The following is a 14,552-nucleotide window of genomic DNA, read 5'->3' as shown; positions in this document are numbered from 1 at the left end:
TAAAAAAAGCCATAAAATACAAGTATAATTATTTATTGACGTTCACTACGAAAAAACTTACATTTATAGGCATCTAAAATGTACATCCTTATCCTAGGTACAACGTAATGGCAAATAATCAATTCTCCACGTGTTTGTTACACAATAACATCTCAATGATCACACTAACGAGAATGAAACATAAATAAAATGTAACCTAAGGCAAGACAGAGACACCGGCTGGTAACTATCTTTCACACCAAAGTTAATACATGTACACATACAGATTGCAATCGTTTACACGCTACGTCTCGCTAACCACTGAAGGCACAGGCAGTAAACAGCCGACAAACCTACACTAGATATACAACAAACTAACAACAATTAATCAAGACTCAGAAACAGAAACCAGACAAACAGTCGCACGTTTTGAATACAATCTAAAACTACACCTAATTATAAAATAAAGCGAGCATTCAAAACATAACCTCAAATCCGTAGCGAGTAAACGACTTATAATAAAGGATAGATAAAATCATTTATTTATTGTACTTGTAGATCGTGTCGAGTCTGACTTCAAGTTCGTTGGGTTCGCCGGTAGATGGCGCTATTTCTTTGTGAGTCTGAAAACGTCGTTGAGTGGGGAGTATGGCGTCCGCGTCGGTATCGAGTTGAATGCGAATGAGGGCTGGGCGTCAGCTCGGAGTATCACGACACCTGCACACAAAATTACACTTTAGGATACATTTTTAATGACAGACGTTGAACATGGTAAAAACAAACTAAATTGAAAAGCCATTAACGAATTTAGTATGGACCCTTTATAATAATACCTATCTTGAAATGTATGTACATTAGGAAAAATAATACAAGGGTTATCCTACTTTATGCTATCTGAATTACTTTTGTAGCACTATTTAAAAATATAGTGTCTATATGCATAAACACAGGCTTATGCCAAGGATTCAAAAAAATAAAAACAGAAATTGCATCGTTACAAGGGTTACAAAAAAAAATGACGCATCACGACAATACTCCAATCGATTGTAACATTAAAAAGATTATAACTACAAGGGAAAGCTACAATGTTGCGATATAATTAATCAAAGATGACATGATAACTCAATGGGAAACCAATTAGCCGCTAATGACAGTAATGACATCGATCGAAATCAACCTTTGATGAAAGATAAACATGAACAAGCGGAAATGTAATTATGTTTAGTAGAAGCAAAACCAAAGGATAATCACAATTTTTTTTCTCCATATGTTGTAGTTGTTGGTAATTATGATTTATAATTATCCATTACTTATTAATTAGATAAAGCAATGAAACTCTTGGACGCAGAAAATGACGATCTTGTAGATGAGAATGTGATTGAATAAGCTTAGTGAAATTTGGCCTTGTGTGAGTTGTATAGTAATTGTGTATTTACACTAAAACAACGAGAGGGTGATTTAATGATGAAATAACTCGTAAAAGGAATCTGGTCTTTTGAAGACAGATTTTTTTTGTTTTCGTGCTTGTACATCATATAGTCCGATTGAAAATATACATTTGATTGGAACCAATTTGGCGATTGTTGACTAATGAGGCGTCATAGTATAAAGTGGATACCATAGAGCACTGAAACTCGAATCTGTAACAGATCCAAGGTGACATGACCATAGCCTGGTTTTCATAATCGGAAATTTTTAACTTTTACAAGCGTCAAGATTTTGACTTTATGGAGGAAGAGAATAGAAATCTGAAAATAATTCGTAAGTAATAGATCGAGAAAGTTATTATTGGGTTGATAGAAAAGCAAATTCTGTTTAAGCAAGGCCGTTTTTATTACAGTTATTGCCGAGCCGTGAGACGTGGCACCGATTGGTTTAAGAATATCGGTCTTAAAAAACTTTTTGTTAAGATCGTTACTAAATAATAATAAAAGACCTATGGAATTATCGCGGTATTGTAAAACAGAACTTAAAAAAAACGAATAGTAATCCAGGGCTTTGCCCGAAAATCCGCAATTTTTGGTCGGAAATTTATCTCCTGAGCCATTTGGTCCACAATGTCATTTCAATCGGACGTAATGCATACATTACCGTGCGTAGCGTAAGCGATAGCGTGATACCGAGCCCTTGCCAAGCGAACAAGTGCGACACTTTCTACCTGAGGGGTTCACTTTCACTTTGATCTTGGTCTGTGGCGACAGCACGCCATAGTCGACGTCCTCGTACAAATCCTGTTTGAAAGATACAAATATGTAAATTAATTAGATTGAGGCTGAGAAACAAGAATCTTATTTCCCTGATTGAATAGAAATTCTGTGGCAATAGTGCAAAAAACTTAATATTCATTAATTGTTCTATAGCTGAGGTTTATCTTTTCTTCTGTTACGAGTGCTTTTTACATGAGTTGGATGATATTTTAACGTACCTCAACCCTGTATCCAGCAGGGTTGTTAAGTCCGAGCTCCCTCAGCGTGACGGCTACGTCGGAGGGCGTGCCGTCCGTGCGCCGGTTGACGAAAGCCACCGCGTACGAGTAGTACTGGCCCTGGATAGGCAGGATTGGACGGGACCAGATCTCGATGCCGCGGTGCTGGAAACATAAAAGGGAAAATATGATGAAAAATCTTAAGTGCAGCCCTTAAATATACCTCCATAGTAGCTTAAGGAAAAGTTTTCACTTATCAGTTCTAGCGTTGTTAGTTGACTGACTGACGAAAAACTCAATATGCATCAAAGATCCTGAATTATTTTCACAGAAGGTGGGTTATTTTTGTGAGTATAGAAAACCGTTTCAACATCATTGAACTCAAGTCCAATGCTGGACATAGTTCTTTCAAAGCTGTATCAAAACACATGTAGAATTATTGAGAATTTTATCTACTACTAATACAACTATTATGTTAATTACCTTGTATATCCTTCTGCCCTGAATTCCAAGTGGGTCCTGATCGACGTCGATAATCTTCCTGTTCTGTAGGATGGCCTTGTACTCGGGCCGTATCGTTCTCAAGTCCACGCTCATGAGGAGCGGCGCAGCCAGTATGGCCCATATCGCGAACTGCGTCTTACTCTGTTCGTATGATAAGCCGAAGTTGCCGATAATCAGCTGGAATGTAAGAAAAGGTTGGGTTATATACATTATTCAAAAAAGTTTTTAAATTTAATTTTGTTTGAACGGTTTACTTTTATTCAAATATGCAGAATACAAATATCTTTGCGAAGTTCCAACTTGCTTTTGTTACGATTTAAGTGGTGTCATTTGATAAACACCTATGGGTAATGAAGGTTTATTATATTTTAAAAAGGCCCACATTTGCAGATAGAGCGACGACTGAGAAGGATCCCGATTGCTCTTTAATTGCTACTAACGCCAATTTAGCGACCTTCAAATAATTTAGAAAGAGAAATGGGTGGCGACCACCAATCCAGCGATTTTTAAAAGGTTTTATTACAAGTTTTGAGATTAGTTAACTTCGTATTAAAAGTTACTGCTCACCATATCGGGATCATTCCAATGCCCCGGTCCGGCGTTGGGGACGATAACGTCCTGGTGGTTTCCGTAGTAGTCTATGATAGACTCGACGGATGCCCAGGAGTCTTGAATGTCATCGAAGTTACGCCAAAGGTTGCAATGCTCGATAATCGACGAGAAGTTCGGCTGAAAGTTAATAAAGAGGTTGGTGAGCACAGTGAGCATCCAAAAGGTAGACTGGCAATTGGGATTAAAAACAAATCAATTTTAAACATGGATAAACAATATTTTTAATTTTATCCAGGATGTAGATAATGCAGGTAAAATAAGAACTAAAATATTCGATTCTAAATTGAATGTGATCCTTCTTTCACAACTAAATAATAACCATTTTGTAGCATATTATTAGGCACTCAAAAATGCCATGGTAGCAAAAATTTTACCAGTTTAATTTTGCAAATTTGGCAATAGTGACTCAATAGTATGAACAGACAAAGGATGTCTGTGTTCCAATCTTCACGGGTATTTAGCGTGGTATCAACATTGCCTTGACAAGCCTTGACAGATTAGTTGCGGCCGTTACGGGCGCCTTCACGTTCGGTATAGGCAATTTTGCACTTGTGATGAACAGTTCCTCATTTGCATATCGTGCAAGAATAAAGAATGAGTCTTTGAGGAGTCGAACTAATTGGTAAATAGGTATTTAGCCTTGTTTTTAGTCGGTTATGAGTGTAGGTGACGAAAAGAAACGAAAGACGAAAGGCTGTTTTGCTATAATACTTTTAGTGCCAAAATTTTAAAAGGAATTCAAAGCCTGTTTCGTAAAGACATATGGCAAAATAGAACTTCTACACTAACTTGAACTTACTCCATTTCTACTTATGTTTCCGTTTCCTTCCTAAACCCACCTGGATTCCAGCGTATATCTGGTAGACTGGCCAACTGCAGGAGTAGACCATTTGTCTGTTGGTGAGGTTCAGCTGGCGTCCGAATTCTGGGTATCCGAAGTCCATGTCAGCGGGGAGGGCGTAGCAGCCGTCCAGCTTCACGTAATCCACTCCCCAGGCGGCGAATGTCGCAGCATCTGGAGAGGATGGAAATCGAAATTAGGTAAGATGATATTACTTACTTATGATGATAACTATTCGTCGTTTAGAGCAAAGACGTCTGGTAAAATGAGGGCCATCGGCAATTTTCTTTTCTCAATCGTCGAGAAAATACCAAAGGTAAAATAAGTATTAGCATTTTTGCCAAATGCAGAAAATAAATGGAAAAAAGGAAAGCCAAATGGAGACAAAGAAATTTCTTCTTAGAAATCTGATAACTACTCGTAGTGTGTTTTGGTGAAACTTACAGTTTACGTATTTGTTTTATAATCGACTGAAGTGCTTTTTAATTAAGCGATGCAATATGATGATAATTTTAATACAAACAACCAAAATTCTTTCAACAAGGATATTCAATATGTTTACTTAACACGCATCCGGCTTCAAAAAACTGAACATTAATAAAGTTCGCTTCATACCTAAATGCATTCACATTTATTTTTCCGTGTTTGTGATGAGACATTAGGTCAATAGATGGCGCTATCGTCACATCTCTTTTAATATGATTTTGACAAAGACTTGATAATGATATTGGTGATTCAAAGATGGAACTGTACGACCAGATGTCTTTTGAATAAACAAAAGAACGAGTCTTCACAATAGTGAGTTTTGCGTAGGTGATTGTGATTTTCCCTGCCTGGAATCCCGACACTTTACCGTGGCTTATACAAGGGAAGGGTGAAGCACTGCAGTGGTTTAAGCCAGTAAGAGTCCGGTATACCTCTCCGACTTCCCCGGGCCGGAGAAAAGTCCATGAGAATTGTGATTTTAATATAAATTCTCATATTTTAACTACTCGTAAGTGGCTAATGCTTAGTGTCATCGAATAACAAGGCCAGAAGAAGCCATGATGGTCATAGCAAAGGGGGAACCTGCAATAACTTGCAATGCACATCATGATTGCGAGTTCATACCATCGCGTTTGCAATGTTTTATACATTCGAGTATTGTTTGTCTGTATTCCAGTTATGTACACGAAATGAATAGAAATATATCTGACAGGTATAACGTAACAGTAGCGTCATTTGGAATTTGATCATGCGTTACTTTCGTGTGCGCGTAGCGTTATAATTATGCCTCAGATTGAGTTATTGTAACAATGTTGTGTTGTAGGTATTCATTTCGTATTTGATTAACATTTTTTTTTGTAAATATTAAGGAACCTTACCTGTGTTCATTTTGCAAACTTAATGTTGTTTTTTTGTGTGCAATAAATTATAAATTAAAATATTCTTATAAATGAATATAATCCTGAAGAAAAAATACGGACTATTGGCACCCGATTGCGGTTGTGATTTTCTTTACAACTATATTTTCTAAATTATACTCCTACTTTTTATTTCTCTGCAACACCTTTTTGTTGCCTTAGGTATTAAGTACGCCACTGTAAATATATTTAAGTCCCGATTGATAACTTAATAAAGAGTTAGTTTGATGATGAAATAGGTGGAGATAAAATGTGCTATGGAAATCCGATTTTCAAGCAAGTGTTCAAGATATTTTTTCGAGTGAGTTATTGTCGGGGATTTTTTATTTTCACATCTTGCATTATTAAATAAAAAAGCTTTTTAAAACATCTTTTATTGCTCAGATTCATTATAAAATTGAGACACATCGGCTCCCTGCAATTTTGCACAACGATTCCAGCCAAGTCAACACAGCGAGTAAGGAAATGACGAGAACGATTGCAATACACCAACGTTACGCAACGCCCATCATAAAAATAACACCAAAGAAATACGAGATACTCTACGAATATAAATCAGTATTAAAACAGGCATTGGGCTATTATCACCTATCATTCATTCGGTACATCGAATCGCTAATATCGATATGTAGGCGAAATTTCGACATTCTATTGTTTCGATGTAACTTTTAGCATATACCTTTGTGTATTTTTTAGTAGTCTGATTACCGACGTACTAGCTACACTTTGACCTTAATAACGCCTTTATTAGGAAGTATTAAAGTTGTTTTTGGCGTGTCGTAATTATAGATGTAATTTAAAGTTCCTCGTACGATTTTTGCCATCAGTTGCATTTAGATCGAAGTTAACTAGTTGTGTGTCAATAAATACGTTTTGATTAGGTATTTCATAGCAGCAATCTCTTGGCATTTAGACTTGTTAATATGTTCTGATACTGTGAAATCATAGGAATATAGAACGCGGTTTGTTCAGTCCGAAGATCCGAAGTTTACCTAATCAAAGCCGTTGGGTAACCGACTACGAAGTGGAAATGATGTTTACATTATTTTACATACAGATTGTATATATACATAAAATTAAAAATACAGTATTAAATCAGGAATTAATATTTTAATAGCTTATTTCTTTGATACTCGATTTCAAAACCAGACTAAGATATAAGATTATAAGATAGGTATAAGTTTGTCTCGTCTATCCGTCAGTGGCATCAGTGTTTTTTCCTAAAGGTGAAATATTATATGCGTTTCGTAGACATGTTTCATAAAAAATCGGTCGAGCCTTTCAAACGTCGGGGTGCATGAAAGTTTTGACTGTAGGGGTTTTTTTTGCTTCTGAGTTAGGCTTCTGATAGGCATCTTCCGATATTAGAGTAATTGAACGGACATGACTCTATCGAGCATATAGACATGACCGAAAATAATAAACTACTAATTTAGTATAATACATACCTCCAGACAGGTGACCAACGACCCCGGGGTAACCTGCACACGTGAAGTTACCGTAGTCCTCATAAATACCGAATTTCAGACCCTTGCTGTGTACCTGTTAACAAAAGAAAACATAATTTTAAATGTTAATTAGGTACGTTTAAGTCTAACTTAAGTCCGTATAAGATCGTAAACAAGTCTTGACAGGGATAATGTGTTGCGGGCTTTCGAGATATGAAAAAGAGAATAATATATTCCCTGCTGATTGCTAATGGCGAATTCGAACTTCAAATTTATTGTGCCCTAAGGTTATTAATTCTTAATTTAGACAGTTTTCTTGAACGGTTTTTGCAAAAAAGTAAATAAAATGATCATATCTCATGTTCTTTGGGTTTAAAAACAGTTGCATATTTTATTAATATTATTATAAATTATAAGGAGTCCGGTTTGGTCCGAAACTAGTCGGACAATCCCGATAAATACGCTTGAGTAAACCGGTGCAACGTATAATAATGAATCTTCCTCACAAAAGTTGCTAGGAAATTGCATATACATATACAGTACCTGTCGGTATGTAATGGACATAATGCTCATGTCGTGTAAGAGCGCCTTCTCTTTTTCACTATGACAACATTCCTGGGCCCCAATTCTGCTATTTACAATGGCTGATGAATGAATTAAATTTGGCTTAAAAATGACAATTTTCGTATTCTCTTAATCATTTTTCTACACAATAATTTTAAATTTAGTACGGGACTGTACACTCAAGGTTAATACAATTAACTTCCAACTATTGTATTTTCAAAATGATTAAGAGAAAGGGAATAATTTCAAATTAAATCCAATTGCCATTCATTCATCGGCCATTGTATAATACCAGAATCGGGGCCTTGTTTAAAAAATCATAGAACAGTCACCGAGTCATTCAATTTACATAATGCGGAAATATTCATCACAAACTTTTTCATAGATTCATAAATCAATGAGTATTCCTTATCGGCTGACTTGTTTCAAAAAAGACTGCAAAAAGATGACTCCATAGCAACCTTAACTTTTTTGCTCCGAAGAAAAAACTTTGATAATATCAAAGTGATTAGACCTTAATTCGCTTCTTGTTAGATAATGTTTCTTATTGTTGTTTTGATGTTGTAAAAACGATGTTCGGTGTCATTCACTTTAGAAACACAAGGTTAGATATAACAATTCAAATTAAATCCAATTGCCATTCATTCATCGGCCATTGTATAATACCAGAATCGGGGCCTTGTTTAAAAAATCATAGAACAGTCACCGAGTCATTCAATTTACATAATGCGGAAATATTCATCACAAACTTTTTCATAGATTCATAAATCAATGAGTATTCCTTATCGGCTGACTTGTTTCAAAAAAGACTGCAAAAAGATGACTCCATAGCAACCTTAACTTTTTTGCTCCGAAGAAAAAACTTTGATAATATCAAAGTGATTAGACCTTAATTCGCTTCTTGTTAGATAATGTTTCTTATTGTTGTTTTGATGTTGTAAAAACGATGTTCGGTGTCATTCACTTTAGAAACACAAGGTTAGATATAACAATTAAAATGTATGTTCTACTTATAATTGAGTAGCTATTGCTAGCGGCTTCGCTTGCACAAATCGAAAATGAACGTACAGGAACATCAAATCGGGATAAAACTATCCTTTGAAATCTTGGTTTTCAAAATTTCATTTTTGGCGTCTGTCTCCAGTAGTATGCAGAGAACTTTAGCCATAGGCATAATGGGAAGGTTTGACATTTCATCACTCATACATATTTCATTACTGACCTGCTCCTATTAATCATAGCGTGATGGTAGAAAAAGTCTTCAAGTTTGACTTTCTACTCAAACTATCCATTATATTATTATAACATTCCACCCTTGTATGCGTATATATATTTCTTAACCTAGATAAAGCATGATGCGATGCCATCAATCATGAGACGTGACTGAAAGTATGTCATACTAAATAAGGTGTTAGGCCTAAGAAAGTATGACAAATGTGTAGTAACACAAAAACTTACAACGGAAACATGGGCAGATGAATACCCTTTGCCTACCAAAAAGGAGCCAACACAACACCATGTACATATACAACACATATAAAGAAGTCACTACTGAGGCTTAACAAGACTGTTTAAAACAAGGAGTGTTTTTAATAAATTCAGTTTTGTTTTAGTTGAGAATCTTTATGCCGATATCACGGACACTGCTTATAGCTATCAATTACATAAATACACATTCATATGTGAAGAATAAATTATTTGCATTATGAAACAATTTTCCAATGTTCCAATTTTCAATCATAGTTTATCAGCTTGTAAGGGATGATTAAAAAAAACCCCACTTTTAAATGGCTCCACCGAATTTTAACAAACATATCTTAAACTCTCGCACATAATTCGTCTTTAATATAAAGCAAATTGCCACAGTTAGACTTGTCAATCTATATTCTATACTAATATATAAAGCTGAAGAGTTTGTTTGTTTGTTTGCACGCGCTAATCTCAGAAACTACGGGTCCAAATTGAAAAATTCTTTTTGTGTTGAATAGACCATTCATCGAGGAAGGCTTTAGGCTATAAACCATCACGCTGCGACTAATAGCAGCGAAGATACAAAGGAAAATGTGAAAAAAATAGGGCAAGTATAAATCATAACTTATATCTTCTACCCACGGGGACGAAGTCGCGGGCAACAGCTAGTCTTATATATAACTCTCCTATTTTAGCGGCAGGGGTTCAAGAAAATTGCGTAAGTTGAATGTACTGAACAAAAGATGTCAACGTATTTACTAAACTATATACCTCAAGTTGATACAGACCAAACAATACAATGTAAATTAAGTCTAAGTAGTACAGCTACTATACTTTTAACAAACGAACCTGCGTACAAAAATTCTCACTCTGTGAGATACCATCCCAACACATCCATTTGTAAAACAAAGGTGACATGTACTCAGGTTGGGTTCGAGTCGTGCTGGGGTTACGCAAACTCGTGGGAAAACACCCGACTGACTCCGTTTCGAAACGATGTGCCACTGTAAACACTGTAATAGCTTCCTTTATCTACCTCACCTAGGTTTTATATGTCGGTACTAGGGGATCTCGAAAGCTTTAAATCTCGAACTTTATTTATTACATTTTTTTAATATGTTTGAAGGGACAATCAGTCAGTTGAGAATGGATGAGGTATAGGACGACAAAAGAAATGATGGATGGATTGTGTAACAGCCGATATGGCTGCAGACAGAAAGTTATGGAAGAAGACATGCTTCGCCGAACCCAAATAAAAAAAGTTGGGATAAGGGCTGGGGAATGATGACGTATTTATGGTAAAAAATGGTTCTATGACAAACCAAATCACATTTGCTCGTATTACATTTGCCATCATCTCATGACATCACATTAATACGATTATATCACATCGTACTAATAACATAGATGGAAAGCTCTTAATTTAGATCTAAGGAGTATTTTAATAATCGAAGAAGGTTAACACACATAACCCTATAGATAAAGATAGTTTAGATAGAAACAATTAGACCACCTACATCCAAAGCTAAACTAAAAACAAAAACAACTCAGGGGTGGTCTAATCCCAATAATTTATCAAAACACGTATCTAGCCATAACAACTGTAATTACTGCAATCGATATTTATAAGTAAATAACACTTAATGGACCACCTTCTTTAAATTTAATCGATCACAATACCGATTACCGATTTAATGAGACGATTTACTCGATCGTGTTATCGATGTATTACTCGATTGCGTTCTATCGAGTTCTCGTAGTAGAGGTGTCATACAGGTGGGGATAAGGGCAGGTCATAAGCATCAAACCTTTGCTAGTTACTGTAGCTTAATCGTTAGCATTATTTATTGCTTCCTCTCGACAACCTGTCTGCTTGCGACACCTCCGGCGAACGAATTAAGTAAGCCAAGTGTTTGCTTGTTAACTTCAACTTAGAGCTTCGTAAGAACCGTTAGAGCAAGAAATATTTAAGTACAAAATCTTGATATAGCTTTACTAGATATACGCTTAGTTAAAATCAAGCTGACACGGCGAACGTATTTTTGTCATACAAATTAATTCCAGAGAGTTTCTGGCACAAATAAAATGTAAAAATATAAGCCTCATTCTAAAAGGTGTATGAATTGATTGATCAAAAAGTGCAGCCGATTTTCAGATATACTTAATAAACATACAGCCATTAATGAGGAGCACGGTAACAAACCTGGTGACTTGATATTTTTTTTATAAAAAATGTACGTAAATAGGTCGAGTAGATCTAATCAACAGCAAACTGGCACCACGTACAAAACGTACCATCATTGACATGATTCACGATTTGACACTGGTATGAGACATTTCATATCTACGATAAGTTTTTTCTATAGTACAGTTTTTCACATAAAATAAAGCATCAAAATGTAACACTGGTTGAGTCCAGGCATGCTAAGATCGATCTAGTACTTCTTTTAAATGACAGTCCAGGAAATGCGTGGGTGAACCTTTTATTATTCATCTGTAGCGCGGACGTTATGTAAAATATTATTAGTCAACACCAAGCTTTTGGCACCACCGCAAATTCACATAAAATCTTTATCGACATCTCAAATAAAACATGAAAGCACAGGATATGTTAACTCAAATGTTGTACTCCCAGATCTGAATTAAAACATCCGGCCATTTCACAATTTACATCAATATACAAATCAAAGTTACCAAGGGTCTGTCTTGAAAATTAATCCAATTTAAAAAGGTCACACCATTGTTTCGATACGAACGCTTTTGTTTTAAATTCAACGCAGGGAAGGCGTGAGAAACATCTGATCCTACAACCAAGGTCTTAAGATAAGTCTCAAGATAAATACGCAGGTATGTGTCGTGTCACTTATTGTTATAAATGTATTGTTGGTCCGTTCACATAAATGTAAGGGCTTTTCTTACAACACTATTGTAATGACTTAATGAGGTTGCGTGCCTAATAAAAAGTTTCGATGAAAGGTTCAGGGTGTCTGCCGCCTTATATTCTGTCGGTTTTAATATGCATCTTTTGACAGGTCGGATCATAATGATCCATTAGTGATGAGCAAACGTCGTTTAAACGAATCGTTCTAGAATCACATTCGAGGCAAAATTCTAGCCTAAGACCGTATTTCGCTTTACATCGAATCAACACAGCATTAAAACCTCTTTTTAAAAAGATAGAGTATTATTTAAGCATTTCAGTAGTGGAAGAGAGATACGGCGCATAGTGCGCTGTTTTATTTCTAACTTCATCAATAAAACCTCCTCTCTTAGTGGTAGATCGGTAGAGCGTTTTGTTGAAGTTGACCTTTTGTAATTGATCTGTATTCCAATAGTTTGTGCGTCCAAATATGTATGTAGAGTGGCTATATATGAAGGGATGCTAATGGATCCCATACTTGGCGCTCTGATATTTTTATGTAAATAATGGAACGTGAACAGAATGTAGAGCAATACTTTTGTTTGTAAAACCAATGTATTTGTATCGAAGTATTACAATTGTGCCGTGCAAAAATTGCTACGATAATAGTTTTAACACATTTATACAATAAATTGAATAAACGTTTTAAAACATGTTTTAAAACATAACCTCTAGCTTTTTTTACTATGCTTCAAATTAATGTAGAGCGCACAATTAAAATACATCCCAAAAAAGACGAATATTATGAGTAACCTACTATAATTTTGCCTAGCCTTTGTTCATAAAAAAACGGCCAACAGACAAAATAAGTACACGAAAAAATTATTATAAAATTGTTATGAAATCAAACTTCAAATTTGTTACCGCTCAAAACTAACAACACGTTGAATCAATCTTACGTGGGCAGTCAAATTACATGTTATGTAGTATTAATTGTTCACAAGAAAATTGCAGTGGCCTCACTAAAGCATTAAAAAGTAATTGACTTAGTTCGGAAAGGTTGAATTGTTACATTACTAACAAAGTACTTTTAGTCTTACGTGTTCATTGTTAGTATATAATGTGGGTGGTTAATAATGAAACCTCTTTTAAGGAAACGTGACCAAAAGGTACAGCCCACAAGTGAACCAATAAATTACGGAAAGTTCAAGATCAGAGTAATAATATTGATCGTCAGACACCAGCCTGCTGCACGGGACATATTATAGTGCACAAGCGTGTGCGACTGCACAAGTGCACATCCCGTTCCCTTACTGTCATAGCCCGATAAGACTGGAGTCCGACACAACCGGGACACAGTTAAATGTGCCAGCCAACAAAAAAGCATCGATTATATCCCAAATCACACAACTTTTCTCTTACGATAATTTTGTCAACCAACCTAAACTAAAGATCTTACGATCTTATTCATAAGACTTCTTCTAATACAATGATTACCATTCATAAATCACGAAAGAGGACAAATATAATCACATTCATTCACTTCATTCAAAGTCATTCATTCAAAATGACAGCTGTCAGCTATGGTTGTCATTTAGATGCACTTGTCTCTTTCAGTGTCAAGGCCATTAGCAAATGGCGGACATCGTATTATGTTGACAGAACAATGTCATGAATACGCTCATAAAGCATGAAACAATAACAACAACGACGAAATATTTTTTCATTATTCAGATTTATCACTTTTTTTTGGCAGAATAAGACTTTCTTTCTCACCCGTAAATTTTGGTCAGTAACTCAACGGGCCATCTAAATATAACGCAGGCCTCATGCCTATGTCCTTACTACGTAATGTTGAATAACCAAAACAAATGTGTGGGATCCATGACATGAACGATTGCTAACAAAATAATAGTGAAGAGAATGAATTAGTTTCGGCAAAGGGTAATGTGTTTCAACAAAATTGAGGCTTTGTTAGAAACATGTAGGACATTCAATTAATCATTTGGACGCTAATTGATTTAGCAATAATTGTGGGCTTGTTATATTTGAGTGATGTTGAAGTTTGAAGGTTTGTTTCATAATAGAAACAAAGAGACAAAACATGAATGAGAACTACGCTCTCTTGAATAATGAATGAAAGCAATAGGTTGGAGATTAAAGTACTGGTAATGTGTTGTACAGAAGACCCTTGTGCTTGGAGAACTTTGGTGGACAATGTGATCTTAGTCATGACCCTCAGCTATGAGGAAACCAGAAGAAAAAATGTGATGTACAAACAGTAAAATAGTACTGAAATGTTAAGTCTTTCTAACAAAGGGCAATAACCAAAGAATATTCTAAACATTTTAAGCCAGCAAGTAATCGAAGAGCAGTTTGTATATTTTAAAATTAATGTTATTGTTAATTAAAACCTCGAGCATCAGGTTAATGGCACCAAGAGCAA

At 35.5% G+C, this 14,552-nt stretch overlaps 1 protein-coding gene across 2 annotated transcripts in view; it reads right to left on the bottom strand.

Annotated features, from left to right (window-relative positions):
• Positions 1-17: 17 nt before the first annotated feature.
• LOC113499879 (alpha-N-acetylgalactosaminidase) overlaps positions 18-14,552 on the bottom strand; it is a 62,999-nt gene continuing 48,464 nt past the window's right edge. The window contains exons 4-10 of one of the 2 annotated variants that reach the window (XM_026880459.1): positions 7,213-7,306; positions 4,360-4,535; positions 3,476-3,637; positions 2,888-3,085; positions 2,405-2,569; positions 2,135-2,210; positions 18-696 (exon numbers count right to left, since the gene is read on the bottom strand). In XM_026880459.1, coding sequence (XP_026736260.1) covers positions 587-696; positions 2,135-2,210; positions 2,405-2,569; positions 2,888-3,085; positions 3,476-3,637; positions 4,360-4,535; positions 7,213-7,306 — 981 coding nt within the window. In that variant the 3' untranslated portion in view covers positions 18-586. The remainder of the gene's footprint in view (positions 697-2,134; positions 2,211-2,404; positions 2,570-2,887; positions 3,086-3,475; positions 3,638-4,359; positions 4,536-7,212; positions 7,307-14,552) is intronic. The other variant, XM_026880460.1, reaches the window with a different exon arrangement.

This window comes from Trichoplusia ni, chromosome 13, assembly GCF_003590095.1.
Source record: "Trichoplusia ni isolate ovarian cell line Hi5 chromosome 13, tn1, whole genome shotgun sequence".
Lineage (NCBI taxonomy): Eukaryota > Metazoa > Arthropoda > Insecta > Lepidoptera > Noctuidae > Trichoplusia > Trichoplusia ni.
The sequence above is the reverse complement of the archived record's forward strand: the minus strand, read 5'-3'. Positions and strand labels throughout refer to the sequence as shown.